General features: G+C 43.2%; 1 protein-coding gene across 3 annotated transcripts in view; it reads right to left on the bottom strand.

The window, feature by feature from the left end:
• The window catches only part of TRAPPC13 (trafficking protein particle complex subunit 13), a 987,073-nt gene that overhangs the window by 725,461 nt on the left and 238,973 nt on the right, over positions 1 to 22,639 (bottom strand). For all 3 annotated transcript variants that reach the window (XM_069627358.1, XM_069627359.1, XM_069627360.1), the window contains exon 2: positions 4,920 to 4,988. In XM_069627358.1, the coding sequence (XP_069483459.1) occupies positions 4,920 to 4,988 (69 nt within the window). The remainder of the gene's footprint in view (positions 1 to 4,919; positions 4,989 to 22,639) is intronic.

Here is a 22,639-nt window from a genome sequence, read left to right as displayed (position 1 = left end):
AGGGATCTTCTAAGCAGAGTCAAGAAGCGTGTATTGTCACGTCTGATGTATCTGAACATGTCTCCACATTGTTAAAACCAGACCACGAAGTAGCCCCAGTGCAGGTATCGCCAAACATAACATCTATAACTGTTGGCTCAGCTATGGCGACTACTGCTGAGGCAGAAAGACATGAGGGGTCTATGCAACCTACGCAGTCTGTCGAAACCCAGTTGTCTCCATCGCCAATACTAACAAATAACAAAAGTTCAGTTTCCTTTAATGACATTTCTGAGGAAAATCAGACTCTGATTGGATGGGTAAGTAACCCACAGATTAATGGCACGACATCCATTAATCGCACTTTCTTGATGAATACTCTTTATAAAATTCCCTCTTTGCGCAATCTACTCTCACATGATGTGGACTGGATAAAGTTGCCATTGATTAATAACAGGATGTTGTGCAAAGTTTTATCGCCTATTATCGTGAAACTTATTTGGGAACACAAAACAGATTTATTATTTTTAGGTCTGGAACTTCAAGCCTTTTCATCTGTTGAAAAGGCTATGCAATTTTCGGAATTTATTCCTCCGGTGGTGAATAAACAAGATAATACTAAGAAGGATTTATCTTCTGAGCAATCTGAAAACGCCAAAATTTTGGCACAACTTGCTTCGCTGACTTTAGCATTAAATGGCTTAATGGGGATTTTACCTAAACCAAATTCTCCGGTGCATTTAGCCTCTTCAACCTCTATTCCTCCTGCTAAGTCGTAACATAAAAATCTCATTATTCAATCATGGAACTGCTGTGGTTTCAATAACTTCTTAACATGGTTTGCAAACAAGGAGACAAGAATCCTACCTTCTTTTCTGCTCTTGCAAGAAACCATGTGTGTACATGACTTCCAACTGGATGGATTTACGGCCGTTCACAAGGTCGCCTTTCAACCTCCAGCTGGACGTCCTGTAGGTGGACTTGCCATTTTATTTAATAATGATCTCAAATTTGTAATAAATCACACAGCTTCTACTCAATTGTTCTTATTGATAGATGTCACGATTAACATTGTTGTGCCTAGAAGGATGGTGCTGATTTCACTTTACTGGAATCCTCATTCTCTGAATATTGTCAACGCTATGAATATGTTAAATTATTCCATTATGGACATTTTCCACACTCAACCAACGGCTGAGCTACTGATCGGTGGTGATTTCAATGCATATCTAAACACATCTGCGAAGGACGCAATTCCAGCTCAATCTTCACAACACTTTAATACTGCTGTAATGAATGGCCTAAAATGGGTTAATCTTCTTTCTAGTTGGCATCTTTGCATTATTAAATCATTGTGCTCTAAATCCCCCTTTACTTGGCACAGGGGGAATGCTGCTTCCACTATTGATTATATAGTTAGTTCAAAACATTTTGCCGGTTCACTACCTTTGGTCAATTTATTTTTTCCGCCTTACGGAGATCATGCCATCTTAGAGTGCACTTTGTTAATACAAAATGAAACTTTTGATAGGATACACTCGTTAGCTTTAGCCCAGTCCGACAGACCATCTATCTCTATCCGTTGGAACATGTCCACATGTCGGCAACTGGCCTTAGTGAATCGTGATTTGTGGCCTGATGCCCAACATGATGACATCTCATCTCAGGCCATTTTTGATTGGAATGGTCATATGATACAATGCCATCTTAGAGCTTTAGCTGATTCCTCTTTGAGGCAAGTTAATATGTTGCAACCCGTTAATAGTTTAGTAAGAACTATTGCGGAATTAAAAAAGGAAATAAAATTTGCATTACGTGAGGTAAGGAGGGAATTTGGCAGTACGAATTGGAACAATATGATTACAGCCAAAAAAGTAATTTATAGACACTTCAAAAACAAGTTAAAAGCGGCTCGCATTGCGTTTCATCTCACTGGAAATCAAAATATGGTCCGTCTAATTTGTAATCAAAATATTCGGGGCATTTGGAAAGTTCTTAGAGATTCGAATAACGCCTCCCAGCCCGCTTTAGCATCAGCAATAGATGGCAGCTCATGGTTTGTATTCTTTGAACAAAAGTATTCCCTCCCAAAGAGATTCAATCAAGCGGATATCTCTGGTATAGAGAAATACATTCCAGAGAGTTGTCCTTGGGTGGTACAAGATGTTCTATCTGCAATAACAAAGTTAAAATCCTCAAAGTGTGCTGGCCCTGATGGTTTGCCCCCCTGTGTCATAAAAGATGACCCTGCTTTTTGGGCTAATGTATTTTTGAAGACGTTTCGATCTATCTTCAAAACTAAAATTCTTCCCCCTTCTTGGGTTAAGTCTATCATTATTCCAATTCATAAAAAAGGCCCCTTGAATGACCCGCTTAACTTCAGGCCAATCGCGCTTATTGATGTTGCTGCCAAGATCTTTGCTCTTCTCCTACTCACCGAAGTAGAGAAACACATTAAAGCGGAAAACATCCTTAACAAAGTACAGACAGGATTCAGAAAAAACATGGGGACCCAACTAAATGCCACCATTTTGGCACATTTAATTGCTGAAGCTCACAATCCGATCCATGGTCCGATCTTCATTGCGTCATTAGATTTATCATCGGCCTTTGATTGTGTAATTCGTAGTAGACTGTGGAATAAAATGTTAAAACTTAATTTTCCGCCGGGTTTGGTGGCGCTAATTGCGCTTTTACACCATAACACATCTATTAGAGTACGCATCACCAACAAAGGCCTTTTAACAGATTCCATTCCAACGGCAATTGGTGTTAAACAAGGCTGCAACCTTGCAGCAGTCCTGTTTAATTTATATCTATCTGATATTGTTCAGCTGGGGAAAGTTCATCTGTCCTGGCTTGCATATGCAGATGACGTGTTACTATTTGATAGTACGCATTCCGGTCTCCAGAAAAAATTGGAAACATTTAACATGTATTGTAGAAGAAATAATCTCATTATAAACTCCGCCAAATCAAATATTTTTATACTTTCATCTAAAAAAAAGATGCGCAAATTTCACTGGCATTTAGATTCAAACTATATTCAAATTGCTGTTCAGATAACTTACTTGGGGTACAATCTTGCAAATAATTCTTCTTCAATCTTCTGGCAGCGAGCAATCGCTGAAAAAGTGTTACCCTTACAAAATCAAATGAAAATAATTTTTCGTAAATATTGTAAATTTTCTTTAAGTCCTTTGTTTGAATTTTACTTAAAAAAGGTAGAAGCAATTATTCTATATGGTTTGGATCTGAATCTATCTGATTTATCTTCATTCTTAAACAAAGTGCAAGCCAAGTTGTGGAAGACAACCTTATGTCTGCCCACTTCCCTTCCCAACGCAATCTTACGCCATGAGCTAGGCCTAAACTCTCTGGCATCGCGCCATACTTGGCGCCGCTTGAAAACCTTTCTAAAAATGAGTTTCCCTGAGGAAAACTCGCTATATGAAGACTTCCGGACTATGTTGAAAGAGTCTCAGCCTAGGTCTATCGCTTGTTTTCAGCAGCGTATACAACTTACTCTATCTAATATCAATATATCTGCAGAAGACCTACAACAGAGGCTTAGTATTGCTCATAAACGTTTTTTTAGGAATGATTGGGCAGAAACTTGCTCTCGAATAGCGAATTATTCATCCTTTACGGAATATGTGAGGTATATACATGTTCAAATGCCCCGATTGCAATACCTTATGCTATTGCCGAGTGTGGAAACTCGTGCACTCTACATGCGATTTCGCTTAGATCTGATGCACACTAAAATGAGAATGAGAAAATGGTCTAATAAAAATATCAACTTTGGTGATATTAGCTGCAGATTCTGTAAAACTCATGAATTTGAGGAAACCCTAAAAACACCTCTTCTTGTTTTGTCCAGCCTTTGAAGTGGATAGACTAAAAATCATTGATTCATTTAGTCCTACTAACACTCTAATACGAAGAGAATTAATTTGGTCTCGCTGTATGTGGGGGTCGTGTAATTCGATAATTTTGGCAACTGTTCGACTAGTGAAAATTATTGATACAGCACTTACTTTACATGTAGAACACGACTGATAATAGGAATTGTTGAGGTAACTGTTTTGGTTATTTGGTATCTTCTTGTGCATGTTTGCTGAAATTTATGAGTTTACAGGGTCTATCATTAATGTATCTGCTTAAGTCAAGTGTTATGTTAGATACACATTGAGAAAGCAAATAGAGTATTTTCTAAATATTTGTAACTGATATGTAATGATGTGGAATGAATTGTTTTAAATATCTGTAAAGTAAAGATGTGTATGCATCAAAAAATCTTTTAATAAAAAAAAAAAAAAAAAAAATAGTGAAACCTTTGCCCTTTTCTCCCGACATGCTTAAGGTTGCCTGGGTATTTGGGTGGCACTCCTATGTCCAGATATTTGACGGATTGTGGTTTCCAAAGTGGCTGCCGCTGTGCTTCCTTATACAGCAATTACAAATTTCCAACGGCAGAAAATCTGCTGTCCGTCATGGCGGTAACGGAAATTCTGCCATTCACTGGGTTTTTGGCGTAACTCCGCTGTGCAGAATTACCGTTACCGCTGTTGTTCGGTGCGCACGTCCGCCAGGTTGGAATACGTGGGTAATTCTGCTATTCCACACAGTGGTAACGCTAATTCCGCGAGAGTGAAGTTACCGCCGATTTTGGCCCAAACTCATAATGAGGCCCTTAATCTTTCAAAGTAATCCAACTAAAAACATAGAAAGGCAATCTTTGGAAGCTCTATTTTAACAGCCTCATAAAATGTCAACTCATTCATGGATATATATTTTCGAACATACACTCAATGTGGAGTTTATGTTTTACTTCTTCAAAATCTGGTTTATAAAAAAATCACAATAAAAGTACATTTTTCCTTTAGTTGTGCTTTGGCTGTAAAACATCAAATAAAATTTCTTTTTGTTTTATTTACCTGGCAGATCTTTGTCTTCACATGTCACAGGGATATTGGTAAATAAAGTTGGCTTGGTCAGTCGCATCACTGTAAACAAATCAAAATGTAGCCGTTTAACAAGTAAGATAAAAACAAGGGTGTACTTTTTTGATACTCTTCTCTGAGCACACAGTGAAATTACAGAATAGTATTTTTTTATTGTCACTCTAAACGCAAATGCAATCTTTTTGTTCTTTTACTTCCTAATCTTTTCACACACAGTTTAAAACTATTCCTCTTAAATGCATCAATACATAAAAATCTCTTACCGTTATATATATATATATATATATATATATATATATATACTGTTGTTTCCATCTGTTGTTCAGCGCTTTGGCGATGGGTATAAGCACACATTGAAAACCAATGAAAACATTTTGCTGGGAGGTGTGGGATTAGGAAAGATTAGGGTAGCTGCTCACAGTGGCGATCACCCAAAAAGGGCCATTTCAGCAAATGGAAAAAGTTACATTTAAGTCAGACTGGGGCCAGGATCCTGTTTGTGAAGTGGTAAATATACACAGAAAGGTCTAGTCTCTGCATCTCTGCCACTCGGTGGCGCTGTCTGCCGACGCGCGGGGCTTTGTCAACTATCAGTAGAGAAAACCCAGAATCATCATTTAATATTTCCTTGCACAAATCTGTATTTCCAGAAACATGGACTAACATTCCCATAATGCATGCACACCATATCTGGAAAACCTGGCAGTCCAATCCAGAAGTTTCTTTGGACTGAGTTGCATGAACACTATTTTCACTGTAACTAGAAAGAGAGCCATTTCAATGGACCACAACACTTAAAATGCAACAGCAATTACTCTGCTTTTGTTTTTATACAAAAACTCTAGGAGCACTGGATCCTCTCCCAAAGTCCAGGCCAGGGATTCCCACTAACCAGACCTGTGGATACTTGTGTGCAGCCAAAGCAGACCCTTCATCCCAGCTTTTCTCCCTGCTAGCACTGCTCATAAACTGCCATGTCTCCAAGCTCCCAGTTCATGCACTGAGTTACAGCTGGGTTCCATTTGGAATCACTCTCTGCCTTACTGACCCTTCTGCCAAGTGCTTTGCCTGCAGTTCTTTACTGCCCCTCTGCTGTGTTACTTCGATTTCGACAGCCCTGTCTTACAGGTTCAATCATCCCCCTCTTCCTGCTGCCAGTGCGTTTTCATCTGCCCTTTGTGCTGTCTCCATTAAGTAATGTATACCCATTTCATGTGTTCAAGTCCTGCAGCTCCAGTCCCCACTTACTTGTAGTGTCCCTTCCGTCTACTACACTGCTCCCTGCTATGCCCTTCTCTTACTCTCGCTCAGGTCTATTTAGTCTCAACCTTAACCCGACTTAGACCCCGTTTACCTTGCTTTGCTTGGTACCTTCCCATTAGTTCTAGTCCTGTGTTACTTAGCTTTGCCTTGAGTATGTTTGCGTTTCTAGTCCACTTTTCCAGCCTACCTGTTACCTGCACAGTTATCTTGTAGCAGTGTTACATTTTACCAGTTCTGTGCTACAGTTTTCAGCATTCTATTTCTTGTTCTGAATTCTTGACTCCAGTGTCTGGCACCCTTGCCTCTGTATATTCCATTGTGCAGAGATTAACTCCTATCTCCGCCCTTTCCTTTGTGTCGTCCTACCTGTAATCTATAGTTTATTTTATGTACCAGTGTGCTGCATACTGTTCTCACAGAGGGCATCCACTGCGTGTTCCGGCTACACACCCACACAGGCTTGTCTTGTGTAAGTACACTCCTTGTTTATGCCTTAGGGCTCAGACACAGAAGCCGCTCTTGCGGCCCTCTTCCATGGGCTTTCAGAGGGGTACCTGTTAGAGTAACCTGCACAGAGGCATTGACCTTCATTTGGATCTGTGGGCAGTCTAAAGTCTGCAGTGGAGTAACGTTGCTGAAAATGTTGGGCGGGGGAGGGGGGCATCACATCTAAAAGAATGGGGCCTCTACCAAATGAGGGGGACCAAATGGTGTGCCACGAAAGTTGGGAGGGACAAACACCCTTGTCCCCACCCCTAAAAGTGCACCCATTAAAGTCTGACCTGTGTACACCTCTAGTAGGATTCCTCATTGTTTGTCCATACAGGGTTCCCACCCGTTCTTGGTCAGCATCACGGTGGGCCTATTCTCCTCTTGCTCCATTGTTCTCATTTACCTTGTGTGACAAATCAAGGGAGCTCGTCACCCCTCCCCAAGGGTGAGCCACCCCCATCACGACTAGGGAGGCGAGCCTACAACACTTAACATCCCCTAGGGGACATGGTTAGCGGGAAGTACGTAATGTCATGTGCAAAAGATTACGGTTCATCTTTGTGCCTAATGCAGTTGTGTTTGCACTGTTTTTTCTTTTACACAATTGACTATGCATTTTGTTTCTCAACTGAGTTGGTCTCATCTGACTTTTAAAAAAATAACATTTCAAAAGATCTATCCATGTATTGATGTATTTAAAAATCTACATGTTTTGCCACACCACCCAATTAGTTTTTGTTCACCAATTACAATCCTCACATATTATGACGATAGTCTGGGGTTACATATCAAACGGAATATACGTATGAGGAAATGCCTGAGACATTTTCAAATGACTGAAAACAGCCACAATCATTCACAAGATCCAGATCTCCATCAAATGGCATCAATTGTCATCTAAGCCATGTACAACAACGTTGGTTGAAAACACTTGCTGCCGTGAAAACTCCACATGCTTTGAATACATATACGAAAATGAACCTCGACCATTATGCGTGACCCAGTACCGAGACATCAGGGCAGCCTGCCTAACACATTCTGTGTTGAGAATTATGATGGTGCTTATGCACAAACTTTGTGGAACCATTCACCCTTGTATTTCTAGTAATGAGTAAGTATTGTGTCTATCCATTTTAACTACACCAACCGTGCACTACTGCCTTCCATATTAGTTTACAATGATAATGTGATTTCAGAAATTCGCTATATATATCATATTGTACACAAGTGCCTATCGCAGTATCCAAAGATTTGCAGCCAGGTAACAATGCCTCTCTCTTGGCTGACTCGGTGGTTGCTCAGTTTTCAGGGTTGTCCAATGTAGACCAGGATTGGTCTTGGGTTGAATCAGCCTTAAAAACCTTTTTGGCTATTAAAAGGGGGTTGTCTCAACCGTAGCCTCCGGTCTATTAGCATTTTGTCATGGAATGCTTGTGGACTGAACAATCTCAATCGATGGTTTCTCGATTCAGGCTCTCTGGACAAAGGTAAACCATGAGCTCTTACTACTCCTGCCTTACGAGCCAACTTAGGTCGACCAACCGGCGGATAAGCAATTGATATAAATCTAAAAGTTGCAACTCATCTGGTCCACTCATCCAATGGTCTCCAAGCTGTATGTATCAACTCTTTGGAGGAGAATTGAGCAGTTTCGTTTGCTAATCTTAGAGGGATATCTAATCTACTGGAGAAATGGGCGATTGCGTGCCCTGAATGTTCTATTATGGTAACAGGAGATTTGAAATGTGACTGCTCTGAGGTTTTTTTTTAACAGTATTTTATTGATTTTGTTACCATCATAAGAATGACACCATTCGCATGTATACAGCACAAAGTCAACGATAAAGAAAATGGAAGACAAACATTAAAAAAACATCTTTCTTGGTTTCCCATAGCCAATATGAAGCTTCGCGCCTTGAAAGAAAATCTCACATATAAACTTTAACCAAAACTGTTCAAGAATAGGTGACCTTTTGCGCCAGTAACTTTAAATTCCTTTTCATCCCTTTTCCCTCCCCTAGTCCCCCTAACACATCTGGGTTACAGCTTGGATCATTTATACCATCCTTATTTACTTCTGTACATTTCGACCTTATTTAACCATGTTCATCAGGTATTTTTGTGCTCGCCGCCCTTTTAGGGTCAATCCAACTCAGTGACGAACATAGCATTACTATCCATATTGCTTCTTTATATGCGGTGTAATATTCGAGGAAGGAAAGCCAGATTACATCTATATGTGAGTGCGACATCTAGCAAGACACTTTACATTTGGTAAATTGTGTGCGCTTTACTGAGCCATTCCACCTTTGTTGGTAACATACTGCTTTTCCATCTGGTTGTCAGACACACTCTTGCTGCCAACAAACTAATAATGGGGAAACATAACTATGGATACCGTCTATGGCCTTTATCCAGCCCAGCATTTCTTTCCAGACCGTATGCACACTTGCTCAGCTCCACCTCTAGTGCGAATAATCACTGACTTCAGCATAACCCCTCCAACAATATAGTGCTACTGCCGGGAACATTCTCGCTAGCCTTTGCAGAGTCAAGTACCATCTCATTAGCAGCCTCCCATTGTGCATCTTATACTGCATGGATATTGATGTATTACAGACAGCCTTATATATCACTGCCCATATATCTGGCTAGTCTTGCAGTGCCAATTCTGTTTCCCACTTGATCTGAGTGCTCGGCTGTGTCAGGTGGCCTCTTGTAAGTAATGCACTATACAGTTGAGCTATCAACTCTATGGAGTCACGGCATTCACTCAGAATGCGCTCAAAAGTGGTGAGCAGCCTTCAGAGTGACTTGACCCAACGGGGGTCTCGCAGTACACTCCTTAATTGCACATAATGTAGAGGTGATATAGTGATACCCTGCTGCGCCTCCTCTAGTTCTTTTGATCTGTATTTACCGTCTTTCAACATATGTCCCGCTCTCACCAGACCTCCCTCATATTGGGGCTGGAAATTACTTGCATCTGTTAGCAAGTCCCTAGTCGGGGGGCCCATATATGTTCCTGAATTCTACATGGCATGGTTTTACAGGGGACCCACAACCATTCGCCGAGAGTTAACATAACAGGCGTATTTGTAAAGCGCACGTTGACACCCAAAGGGACATCTTGGCGCAAATAACAGATGTTTATTGTTACACAACTTAATGGTACTCATTCGGAAGGAAGAAGGCCTGAGTGGACCTGTCGGGATTCGAACCTGTGACCAGGAGGTCAAACGCAGCTCCTTGTAGTGGATGCATTAGTCTACTGAGCCACAGACATGGCTCAATATTATTCAAAATAGTCTGGGAAACCCATGTCTCCCTTATCTTTCAGGGTTATTAAAGTTGTATACGACACTCGAGGGCTTCAGGTCCACCCACAAATATGCAAGGAGGGTGCGTTTTACTTCTACGTGGAATACTTCCGGGATAGCCACTGGAAGTGATTGAAAAAGGAATAAAAACCTGGTGGGGAATATTTTAATCGATGTGTATCTAGCTGTCCAGGATAATGCCATCTTGGACCATCTTCCCAAATCCGATTTGATGATGTTCCACAGGGGCGTGTAGTTAGCATGAAACAGACTTGTTAAGTCTTTCGTGATCATCACGCCTAAATACTTAATTCCTTCTGCCTCCAGTTGGAAGCCCCACTCCGCCACTAAGTGGCTCGGAAGGGCCAAATTTGGCTGTAGCGTTAACCCGAAATCCTGATAGTGCCCCATAGTGCCCCATATTCCATCAATATGGCAAAGTGGGCGGGCACCGACTGACGGTTGGGTAATATAAGCCAGGATGTCATCAGCGAATAGTGCCAATTTGTGTTCACGCCCCATTCTTATGAACCCCCGTATTTGGGCATTTGTTTGGATTGCCTGTGCCAATGGCTCCAGCACCAAGGCAAACACGAGGGGGTGACAGAGGGCAGCCTTGTCATGTGCCTCGCGTCAGGTTGAAGAGTTCTGATGGAACACCGTTAACTAAAACCTTAGCAGTGGCGTGTCGATATAATGCCAGTGCTCCTGACACCCGTTGTTGCCCCAAACCCACCCACTGCATTACTGCGCTCAGAAAAGGCCAATCTGCTCTGTCAAATTCATTCTCTGCATCAATGGCCATCAGATGGGACAGTTTTCACTCTCATCAATGGAAGCAATCAGATCTAGGGTTTTACGGACATTGTCCGCACCCTGCCTACCTCTTGCATAGCCAACCTGATCTGTATGAACCAATTGTGGCAGTATTTGGGCTGGACGATCAGCGAGGACGCTCGCGTAAATCTTTGTGTCGATATTTATAAGAGATATTGGCCAGTATGATGCGCATTCCGTGATATATTTGCCCTCTTTCAGTATCACTATAATTCTTGACTCAGTGAATGAAGCGGGGGCCGGGCTGGTTTCTAGGATTGTGATAAACAGTTTAACCAAAAAGGGAGCCAAGGAAGGACTGTCAGCTTTATAGAAAGCTGGTGTGAACCAGTCTTGTCCTGGTGCTGATCTTGCCTTCATTTTAGAGATGGCGCTCTGCACTTCTTCGGTAGTGATTGGGCAGTTCAGCATGACTTAACTGTCTTGTGGTTTCGGAGCGCGGGGAAACCGTGTTAAGTATTGTGCTATATCGTCCTCCGTGCCTCCCTCTTCTGCCAAATATAAAGTAGTGTAAAATCTGGAAAAGCGCTTTATGATATTGCTTGGGTTTAGCAAATCGTTCCCCCTTTCATCTTTAATTTTGGGAATCGCTCTTTGCGCAGGCGACTGGCTAACATAGTGTGGGCCTTATCACCCTTCTCGTAAAATATTTACTTTAAATATCGCAGTTGAGTAAATGCCTTGCCTGGCCACATATCGCTCAACTCTTTCCAGAGCTTTCCAATCTGCACTAAAATGTCCTCACTTCCCACGGGGTGGGTTCAAAAGGACAGTTCCTTCTGTGTAATTTCCACTTTTAGCTCCCTTTCCCTTTTCACTCTGATCTTATTTCTGTAGGCCCCTTCTGCAATCAAAATACCTCGAAGTATTGCCTTTTCCGCTTCGCACACCGTGTTTAGTGATAACTACCCTGTGTCATTTGTGATGCAGTAGTTTTTTATAGTATTTACTAGGGTTTCTCTAAACAGTGGGTCTTTCTAGAGGGTGTTGTTGCAAGTCCATTTGCGCTCTGTCTGTAAGGACGGGCCGACATCTAGTTCCAGTGTGCATAATTCATTATCTGTCCATGCTACTCTCTCTATAGTTGCCGCCAGTATAGTGCCTTCATTTGCTGCTTCATCCAATATGTAATCAATTCGGGAGTATGCAAGAGGTGCGTGGAATAAAAAGTAAATGCTCTCTCTTGCAGGTGCACTGTACGCCATGTATCAATTAAGTGATTAGCTCTTAATAGACCAGAGAATCCCTCCCTTGTCGGATAGCTTGGAGGCTGTGCTCCGTGTGGCATTGAATCCCAATCCATTCTAGGGTCCGATATGATGTTGAAATCTCCCCCACATACTAACGCCCCCTCTTTCCAACTATCAAGCAATTCAAAGAGATTTGCTGTAGTGTAGCTGATTTTGGTTGGGTGCGTAGGCAGAGCAGAAAGTAACCACATGGCACCTCACCTTTCCCTTTAATGCAACGTATCTTCCCTCCTCATCTCTGAATATGTGCGTTAGGTGGAGACCTAGGGATTTCCTATATATAATGCCCACTCCACCCATCTTATGCTCAACAGAGGCCCATAGTGTACCTCCTATCTCTCTGCTTATGACCTTGAATTCGTTATCCTGCAAAAATTTCGCTTCCTGCACAAACAATACATCCAGTTTGGAAATTTTAAAGCATAGAGCGCGTTTGCAGTGACTTTAGGCCTTTGACATAGAGGGACCCAAACCTTATCCCATCAAGTAATGCCATGGTGATTTTCCAATTGTTGCATTCTGACCCCTATCGGTTGGCATGCCCACCTAATCTCTGCAGTCCCTTGCACACAAACTGTGGTTCACACATTCGTTCTGCTGATTCTGTCTGACCTCAGAAGTATCGAGATGTGTCTTGTTACCCTTCCGATGCATCACCCCCCCAGCACCCTGAAAAATGCCTTTTTTGTCATTTTCCTTGAACCGAGACACCCTAAAATAAGAGGGGCCACACTTCAGGGACCCCTCTCTAGGCAAAAAATCCAATAAAACATTTTGTTAACTCAATGGCAGTAACGCCCCGCAACCTTATTCCAATTTGCTATAATCCAGTCCCACATAGTCATGCAAACATTGTGGATCGACCGTTACCTGTTGGGACTCTTGAGTCTGTTTTCCCCGGGTTAGTAGTTTAAACAATTCGTTAGCAACTCGGAGACATATCAATACCAATGCAAAACCCTACTTTGACTTACATTTTCCTCAGACACCTAGCTTTCAAGGTATGTTGTACCGCTTGTACTTTCTGGTACCTTGCGCTCGACCTCTTCGCAGTGAGGGGGGAGCGGTTTTGTGCGTTGGGTCCCAGGGCATTCAAGGTTTGTCTTTTTCAGTTCCTTGCACGCCAACTTGTAGACTCTACAAGACTCCTCTGGCTTCCTCTTCCGAAGTGACACGCTAGCCCTCACCCTCATGTTCAAAGCTCAATGAAGAAGGGAAACCCCCCCACCCCATCGGTAGCAAATTTCCTGCTCCTGTAGCCAGGTCGTCGGTGGGCGGCAGCTTCTCCTCTTGTTAAGTGTGGTAGCTGATAGGTCCTGGAAAATCTTAACACTAGATCCTTCAAAGTCAAAAGGTTCCATCTCCCTTGCCTTCTGAAGAATGTCCTGTTTTTGTCTGAAATAATGACATTTTGTGAGCACCGATCTTGGGCCATTCACTGGACCCCCTGCCCCGCTCTGTGTATCCTGTCAAATTTAAGGTTGGGTGCTTCCATGGGGTCAAACAATTATATCACTAGAGCCTTTACTCGACTGTCCAACGAAGTCGGGGTTTCTTCCGGCTTCTCACTTAGGCCCATTATACGTATGTTTGATCTTCGCTCATGATTCTCTAGATCTTCAATTCCATGTCCCTCTCTCTGTGTTCTAAATCCAGGAACCAGCTTCGCCGTTCATTGCCGCAAGGACGCCTGACAATTTGTTGTTCTTTAAAGGCTTCGATCTTGTCTTGTCCTCTACTTTTACCATTCTGGTTTGCAAGTCAATGAATTTCTCAGTCAAGCTAGTTTTTATTGATCAAATTTCCCGAAGAGGCGCTGAATGTCAGCCTTGGAGCTGTTGCGGTCATCACCCAGTATTTCTGGTAAGTTCAGCCCCTGCTCCTGCTCCAGGACTGCTGAGAGGTAATGGAATCTGCACAACTTGAGAGCTGTGTGTGGGTCCAGGACGAGTGCGAGCGTTAGAGGTTTTTTCCCCCTGGGTCTTCAATGGCCTCAGTGATCTTCACACTAGTCGTTTTCTGTCCAGGTTGCTAACTCTGCTCCTGCTACCAAACAATGGTTCTTATGCCAAATGAAACTCCTTTTGCTCCCACTGAAACACTCCATGCTCTCCAGTTCTATTGGTCACATTACCTCCTTGTTCCATTTTGTTTTCCTATCTGCAGCTTCTTCCTTGTTGTTAATGGGCTATGCAATGCAGAAGGATTGCCAGCTTGTGAGGAGGTTGTTTTGAGCTGTAGATAACTTGGCCGCGTTGGAACGTGCTCATTCACCGTTTCTGTGAGTTGGGAAAAACCATGCCTGTGCTTCCCATAATTGCTTTTTGTGTAGCTCTTTTCCGGAGCCCCCCGCGCTGGTCAAATCATTTGCAGGCTTGTATGTGTAGACATTTGGGCCCGGGCATGAGATGGCACGTATCCGCACATTTATGAGCCTTTTTTACCGGCTTAATGTTGAGGCATCCGTGCCTCCTGCTCTCCCCCTGCCCTCAAATGTCCCTTTGCTCATGCTTCCCCCGCTGCTCGTGGAGGTGGCGGGATTGTATATTTAAACGCTCGGCGCCGGGCTTAAGCTAGTGCGCGTCTCGCTTACTGGCTGCAGGATCAGTCCCTCATTAACTCTCTGGGTGTTCGCCGACAAGCTGGATTACTGCGTTGGCATGTTCTTGTAATTAGCCCTGCACTTTCCCAATGCCGGCTAATCAGAGGCTCCTCATCCGATGCCTCAATAAGAGGTCCTCTTCACCAGCGTTCCGATTCGGGTCGCGTTTCCAGTGATCAAGGGCACGTTTTTCCCACCGTTTGTTCACAACGTGCTCCAGAGAGTCGGGGTCTGGCTCATATATTTAGATTGCTGTGGGATTTAGCAATTTCGGGACACTCCGCCATTCCACACTGCCTAGAGAGACAACGGCTCAAGCAGCCATCACGTCAGCGCCCCCTGGTGGTCTCCTGCTCTGAGGGTTTTAAGTTAAACTCGAGCACTATGTCTTACCCCGCAAGTTCATCTAGTGGTCAGAGAGGTAGGGTTTGGATCAGTTTCTCTCCGTATGGGATCTACAGCTATTAGAGGTGTCCGCAACCTCTTTTGTAAAATTGGTTATTTCTATGTATCTTCATCGGTTCAGGGGAATTGTGGACCTGTCAATCTCTGGGATCTGGGCTTGGGAGACCATCTGATGTTGGACTTTATATTTGCCATTACAGTGCCAGTGTTTGAAATTAATCCCTCACTCGCTTTTCTTTCCTTTCATCGTCCGGGAAGGTCCTTGAAATGGAATCAAAGACTAAATGACAAATGTACCCGTCTATTGAGGGAGGAGGGTGGAGTCGAACTGTGGTGTTGTATAATGTAGATCTGTCCTCCTCGGAAAGCGTCGCTATCTTAACCGAGATTGTGATGCTTTGTTTAAAATGGACTGCGGGCTCTACTACGGCCGCGTCTAAGAAACCAGCTCTACATGCATTTGATGCTAGAGTAGCTACCTCCAAACGACTAAAGAGCAGTAAAATTAGAAATTTGCAAAATCAAGGTCTTACCCAATTGCAATATGCTAACGGGAAAAAACTCATTTGCCAGATTCATAAGAACTTTGTTAAGTCTTTATCCCTTATATGGATATCTAGCCTTAATCAGGTAATACTTAAACATCTTTGCAATAACAAAACGGGAAAATTTTGGTGCACTACTAGCAAAACCGATGGAACATTTCGAGGTACCTTGGAGTCTCTGGTTTGCATGGGTTACGTTTTTTACTGATAAATATAAATTGCTGCAAGCATTTTCCGATGTGTTGGTCCCACGTGAGGGTACTTATATACAGGGTGCGTGTCCCTGGGAGGAGGGTGATCTGATATGGGCCAAATCTAAATTGAAGTTGTCTAATGCATCGCGCCCGGATGGTATTCCTTTGTTTCTTTTTTTTTTTTTTTTTAACGTTCCCTCTCTTATGGGCCTCATTGCTGAAATTTGACCATATATTTATATCCAACTGTATTCCAATTTCATAAACCCAATCCCTTATAATCCAGATATTTAAAAAGAGGATGTTTCCAACTATAGGCCCATAGCCTTTGCTGACGCCTCTTCAAAGGTTTTTGCACTTTTGGTAATTAGGGACTTAGAAACTATTATGCAACAATCGGCTCTCCTTTCACACTTCCAAGTTGGCTTTAGGAAAAAGATGGGGACTCCCTTAAATGCTACTATGCTGGTTCATCTTCTGAATACTGTTAAACATAGTCAATCTGGTCCAATCTATATGGCATCTCTAGGATAGGTCATGTGCCTTTGACTGTGTGATTAAATCTGTACTGTGGAACAAACTATTGAGGTATAAAATCCCCATCAAATTAGTATAGTTTGTGGCACTACTATATCGGAAAACCTCATTTAAAATTCGGATCACTCATAAAGGGGCTCTTACGAGATCTATTGCTTCATTCATGGAGGTTAAGCAAGGATGTATATTGGCTTCCATCATATTTAACTTATACCTTAGCGATATTGACGACTTGTGGAATGCTTTTAACTTGACACCAGTAAGGTTGGGTAGGCTAAGGCAGCATTAGTTGGCTTTCGCCAACGATCTCATCCTCTTTGATAGGACTGCTTTAGGGCTACAAGCAAAATTAAATCTCTTCTGCAATATGCAGTAGCTAATAACTTGCAAGCTAATGCCCTTAAATCTAACATTAGTTTTTTCGAAATCCCATAAAACTAAAACAATATACTGGACTATAGGCACAGAGAAAATTGATTGAGTTTTGGAACCGAGATATTTGGGGTACAACCAGCGTAATTCTTCATCTATAGGTATGTGGAAAGCTTCTTTATTAGAAAAACATCGAGCTCTTGTAGTCTAAATCAATTTGCAACCAGGAAACGGACCAAGTACTGGGCATCCTTCAAGGCATTGAGTATCAAAACGGATTGTTGTTTTTGTAATAATATTGAACACCTGGAAACGCTAAGGCATTGGGTAATTGACTGTCCCCACTTTAGACTAATTAGGCTTAGCCTGTTCAGAAGTTGGAGGTAAATCTTGTATGCTCAAAATCTTTTTTGGTCTAGACTTATGTGGTGCGAGAATGTTGCTTTGATTTTATCCCTATATCGATTTTTAAACATCATTGAATCACAAATTATAGGGCACACCAAGCCTTCCCTCCTCACTACTCGCCCATCGCCCATCGCCTCCAGAGGTGGCGGAATGGCAGTCCTGGTCATTTCTCCTGCTCACTCATCGCATCCCAGACATACATTGCCTCCCGTGAATCACTTCTAGTAAAACTATCTCTACCACCGACCTTCACCCACAGCTTCCTCCTCATCTACAGACCCCCTGGATATGACAGACATTTCGCCAACAACCTCTGATTCAATAGCTACCATTCAAGTAAATCACCCATCTGTTACACTCCTAGGAGACCTCAATATCTGTTTCGATAACCCCAACAACCCGATGACTCACCCGCTGGTTGACAGTCTTGATGCGCTCAACCTCTCCCATCATACGACTGGTCCAACCCACTCAGGTGGACACACCCTTGATGCAATTGTCAGCTCCCATGACCTGGTTTATTTATCCCGTCCCAAACCACTCATCAGGACCGACCACTATGCCATCCCTTTCTCTATGCAAACCCCTGCCCCTCCTCCTACTGCTGCTCCCCTGCCTCCCCCCAGGATATCAAATGCTGGAACAAAGTCAAGATCCTCGCCAACCTAGCCGAAGCCCTGCTTGTTCGCCCGCTGCAATGCTACCCTCCTACCCCCCCGATAGAGCCTTAACAAGCAACTCTTTCGACTCCTGGCTTAATGACTCACTAATTCCCCTCACCCTTCGCACACAGCTTCCTCACGCAATGGACCGTCCCCCAAATAGTTCACGTCCCTACTGAGAAATGCCAAAAAACAAAATAACTCTTGAACGCAAATGGCGAGCACCTAAAACCGATCTCAGCAGATCCATGTTCACCCTGCATCACTAACTACAAAGCTGAAATCCGAAAGGCCAAAAAAGCCTACTACAATAATCGAATTCTCGACTGTGGCAACCGCATCAAAGAACTCCACATGATATCAGAATTCGTCAAACCCACTTGCTCCTCTACCTAATCCACCCCCCCACAATCACTCTGCGACTCCCTCTCCCTACACTTCTACAACACCGCTCGACAGGACGACATCCCTTAACACCAAACTGTCCTCCCTCCCCCCCGTCATCACTGACCCCTCCTGATCCCATTGCCCCGACGCCCAATTTCCCCTACCTTCGACTCCTTCAACACCATCTCCAGAGACGAGTTCCTTGACCTACTTATAAGCCAGCAAACCCTCCAGGTCACCCATCGACCCCTGCCCACCCTCTGTCCTGAAAGAAATATTCTCGTTTACATACGCAGGAGAACATGCAAGAGCCATTCTCAATGAATCCCTCACCTCTGGCATCTTCCCTGATGGCTTCAAAATAGCGCATGTCAAGCCACTTCTAAAAAAGGCATCCCTTGACCTCAAGAGTTACAGACTGATCTCCAACACCAGATTTCTCACGAAACTCATTGACCGGACTGCATACTCCCAGCTCAAATCCTTTGTAGAATCCAACAGCCTCCTCGACCCCGCCACTCAATCAGGCTTCAGACCGCGACATGGAACTGAAACCACCCTGATATCAATCTGGGATGATCTCAAGGTCAATGCCGACTCTGAAAGCTGCGCAACATTGATTATCCTCAATCTCTCTGCAACTTTGACACGGCTAACCACTCAATCTGCCCCGACCGCCTTCACTCCCTAGGAATCCGTGGCACTGCTCTCAAATGGATCGCCTCCTTCCTCAGCAACATGAAACAAATAACCGTCCTGTCCCCTTATGTCTGAACTGCTTGCTCAGTGAACACTGGAGTACCCCAAGGCGCATGCCTGTCTGCTCTCCTGTTCAACCTCTATATGACCACCTTACCAGGAATCATCTGCATGCACAACATCTGTTACAACTACACTGACGACACCCAAATTATCCTAACAATTCCCAAGTCAGGCACCAAACCCCTTCCCGACCTTGAAGCCGGTCTCCGCGATATTAATCTATGGATGACAATAATTTTGAACCCTGATAAAACTGAAATCATGGTGTGCTGCAATACTGCCCTTCTACCACATGCGCGCCAATGCCCCCCCCTCAGCCCACCACCCCCCGCCCCACCCTCCGATACAGGAAAAAAACCTAGGCTGCACTATGGACTCAGGCCTGACCCATCAACAAAGTGTCAAAATGTTGTCACTACCACCTCAAACCTCTCAGACGCATTTTTCCCTACCTCTTCTACCTGAACAGACTTGCTGCAGTTATGTCCATTGTGATGTCGAGACTGGACTATGCCAACTCCCTATACCTAGGAGCCACGGCATACCAACTCAACCAACTCCAAAGAGCCCAGAACACTGCTGCAAAACTGCCCTGGCTCAAAGAGACCACATCTCAACAGCCCTCCGAACCCTCCACTGGCTTCCTTTCGGACGAAGGGCCACCTTCAAGACCCTATGCATCACTCAACGAGCAGTGCACAAGACCGGCCCATTATACCTACAAGAAAAGATAAAACCATACCTCCCATCCCGCACCCTAAGATCAAGCACTGCCCTCCTAGTGATTCGAAACCTCTAACTCTTGTCAGGATCGGAGGATCCGCCTTCTCAACCTTGAACCCCGAGGGGGTTCAACCTACCAGCGCTTTGAGGTCATGCCAATGATATATGGAGCGCTATATAAATGCCAAATAACTTAACATATCGCACCACCAGACCAGGGGTCTGCATACTCCCCTTTGAAGACCTTGTCCTCCTTCGAATACCATGTTGCTTGAATCAACAAATACAGGTCACTGTTCACCACATATGCCTGTAGCTTTTCCTCAGACGTAATCCTGATCCACCCCCCTCCCTTATCAGAGGCAGCTCTCACCTTGTCACTTGCACTTCTACGTTATTATATGTCATCAGTCCAGCACCCACCCCAAAGTTTACAGATATACATTTAGGGCATACCTTGATATGGCTATCATGCACCAAAAAAATTAAACTACCAACAGAATTTAAGTGCCGTCCTTCCATGTGAATACTTAACATACACAGCCACTTTTGCAATTATTTATAAACTACTTAAAATCTTTAGCAAGATAACATCTCTGCATTCTCCTAGGGGTATTATCATCAAAATGCTATTTGTCTTCGCTGCTGAATCACCACGTAGGTTTTTTTAAACCACAGATGATTTAGCTCAATCTATTTTTATTACGATTATCTAGGAAATGCTTTTAAACTACTTCATATGCTGTTTTTACCTGCCTAATGCCTTTTCATATATCTCCATTATTTATCAATTTCCTACACTGATCTATTTCTACGTATTTAAAGACTACATTACATTATATGTTCTTTCATAGCCATCTAATACATCGTTTCATAAATCCAGTCGTGCTCCCACAGCTTCTTTTTGACTATCAGGATTTGTTACTAAAGTACATAGGTCCACCACCAGCAAATCCAGAATGTCACAACACCTTTTTTTCCCAGTAGGATATTAGGCTCTCTTTACCTTTAGCCAGTTCCTGTCTTACGATGCGGTATTGGAGAGGGGAGCACAGCATACTACGTTTACGGTATAGGGCTAAGTTTGTCCAAAGTATTCCTGCATGTAAGGAAAGTAAACCCAACTCGTACTTAATTGTCTGCGTGGGGATTCTCCAGGGCAATCAAGATTAGTCTCCAGAACGACCCCTCATAAACACAACATAGCTGCAACAGGGTACAGAAGAAGGCCTCCACTCTATAGATCAAAGTTGGAGCCACCTTTGATCTATAAAACTTCAGGACTGTGAGAATAGAACATTATCCATATTTCCCCTGTAACACATCCTTTCACTATGAAACTTGTAAGTCTCTTTTTCAAGTCCAGTCGACGAGGTGCGTCACAGATGCTAGGACTTTTGCAGGAACCCAAATACATAGTGTGGCAGATTTCCACTAAGATGTCATGTTCTAAATATCATTGGAAAGGTTTCTTTAATTTGTTCCCAGTCGGGCCGAATATCAAGAGGTTTTGCATTTGGCTAATTTATCTCTAAGCAATTTGCCTTCATACAAGTCTGTAGCGCCTGTAATCGCTGTTGTAAGCCTATGGGAGTCTGGTCTATAAGGAGCCGATCGTCCGCATACAGCATCCAACCTAACATCTCGTTATCAACCTTTGGTGGAAAGAACCTGGAGGTTTCCAGAGTAAGAGCCAAGTTGGACAGAAACAGATTAAAAAGAGTTGGGCCAATGGGCAGCTCTGCTTCAGGCCTTTAAATGTGGGGATCTCCCTGGTGAGAGACCCCTGCATGTTCAGCCGGATGCAAACCTTGGTGGAAGTGTATAAGGCCATTTTAGCCTCAAGAAGGTCTGTTGGCCATTCCCAGGATTTTAATTTTCACAATAAAATTCCTGTGTCTTCACTTTCAAACTCCTTTCTTAAATCAATAAAGGCTTGGTATATATTTGACTGATCTTTGTGACCGCTCCATTTTAATAGGTTCAAGAGGAATAGATTGTTGGTTCCGACAACCTTAACAAACCCAGCTTGACAAGGGTCCATTCTGTTAGCCAGCTTCATCCACTTCTGAAGATTGAACAGAATTACTGAGGCATACAATTTGCTAACATGTCCAAAAGGGCAATAGTTCGAAGGATCCACCCTATTGCCCCTCTGAAATATGGGGACAATTATTGCAGATTTCCAAGTGTCGGGAATCATTCCAAGATCGTTTACCCGACCAAAGAGAAGAAAATGCAATAAAGGGATCCACTCATCCAAATCCCTCTTCATTATTGCATAAATGAGGCCATCAGGGCCTGGAGTTCCTAAGGTCTTTGCCTTTTTGATTAAGCATTCCAAGTTGACAGTGTCAAAGGGGATCACCCATGGGCCAGTTTCTGTTGCCCCATTGATTAAAAGAGCTGAGAGGAGATTTGGGCGTTAATCAAACACCAAATTTCCCTTGAGTCCTTGTTCATAATTTTTCTTAGCATATTTTCAGAGAGAGTCAGCCTGGTACATTTGAGCTTTGTGATGCGACAGGCAATTCTTGTATTTTTGCTTTTGAATTTTGTAAAGTTCAAATTTCTGCTGGCTATCGCGCGGATTAATCGCTCAGATGTCTAGTCATCTTTCGTTTTTCCTGTGCGATATTAGGGTCAAATTTAAGTTTTGGGGTAAAGTTTGGTTTGGCTTTTCCCCTGTTTGACCTCAAAATCTAGCAAAAGGTGCATAGTCAACAGCCAAGTGGTCATAAGCCCTGCATAAAGCGGGCCGTTGCAGTTTGATTCATATGTAAGCGGTTTCTGCTGGATGAAAATTCTGTGCCAAGTTCACACTTATCGTTTTGGTGTCTCGTGTCCAGAATACAAACCATCTTTAGAAGGGCATGATCAATAGATCCCCTCTCCAGAACTTCCATCGTTTCAGTTTTTCCACCAGGTCATATG

This window comes from Ambystoma mexicanum, chromosome 6p, assembly GCF_040938575.1.
Source record: "Ambystoma mexicanum isolate Mex_15411 chromosome 6p, UKY_AmexF1_1, whole genome shotgun sequence".
Taxonomy (NCBI): Eukaryota; Metazoa; Chordata; class Amphibia; order Caudata; family Ambystomatidae; genus Ambystoma; species Ambystoma mexicanum.
This window is presented reverse-complemented; position numbering and strand designations above follow the sequence as displayed.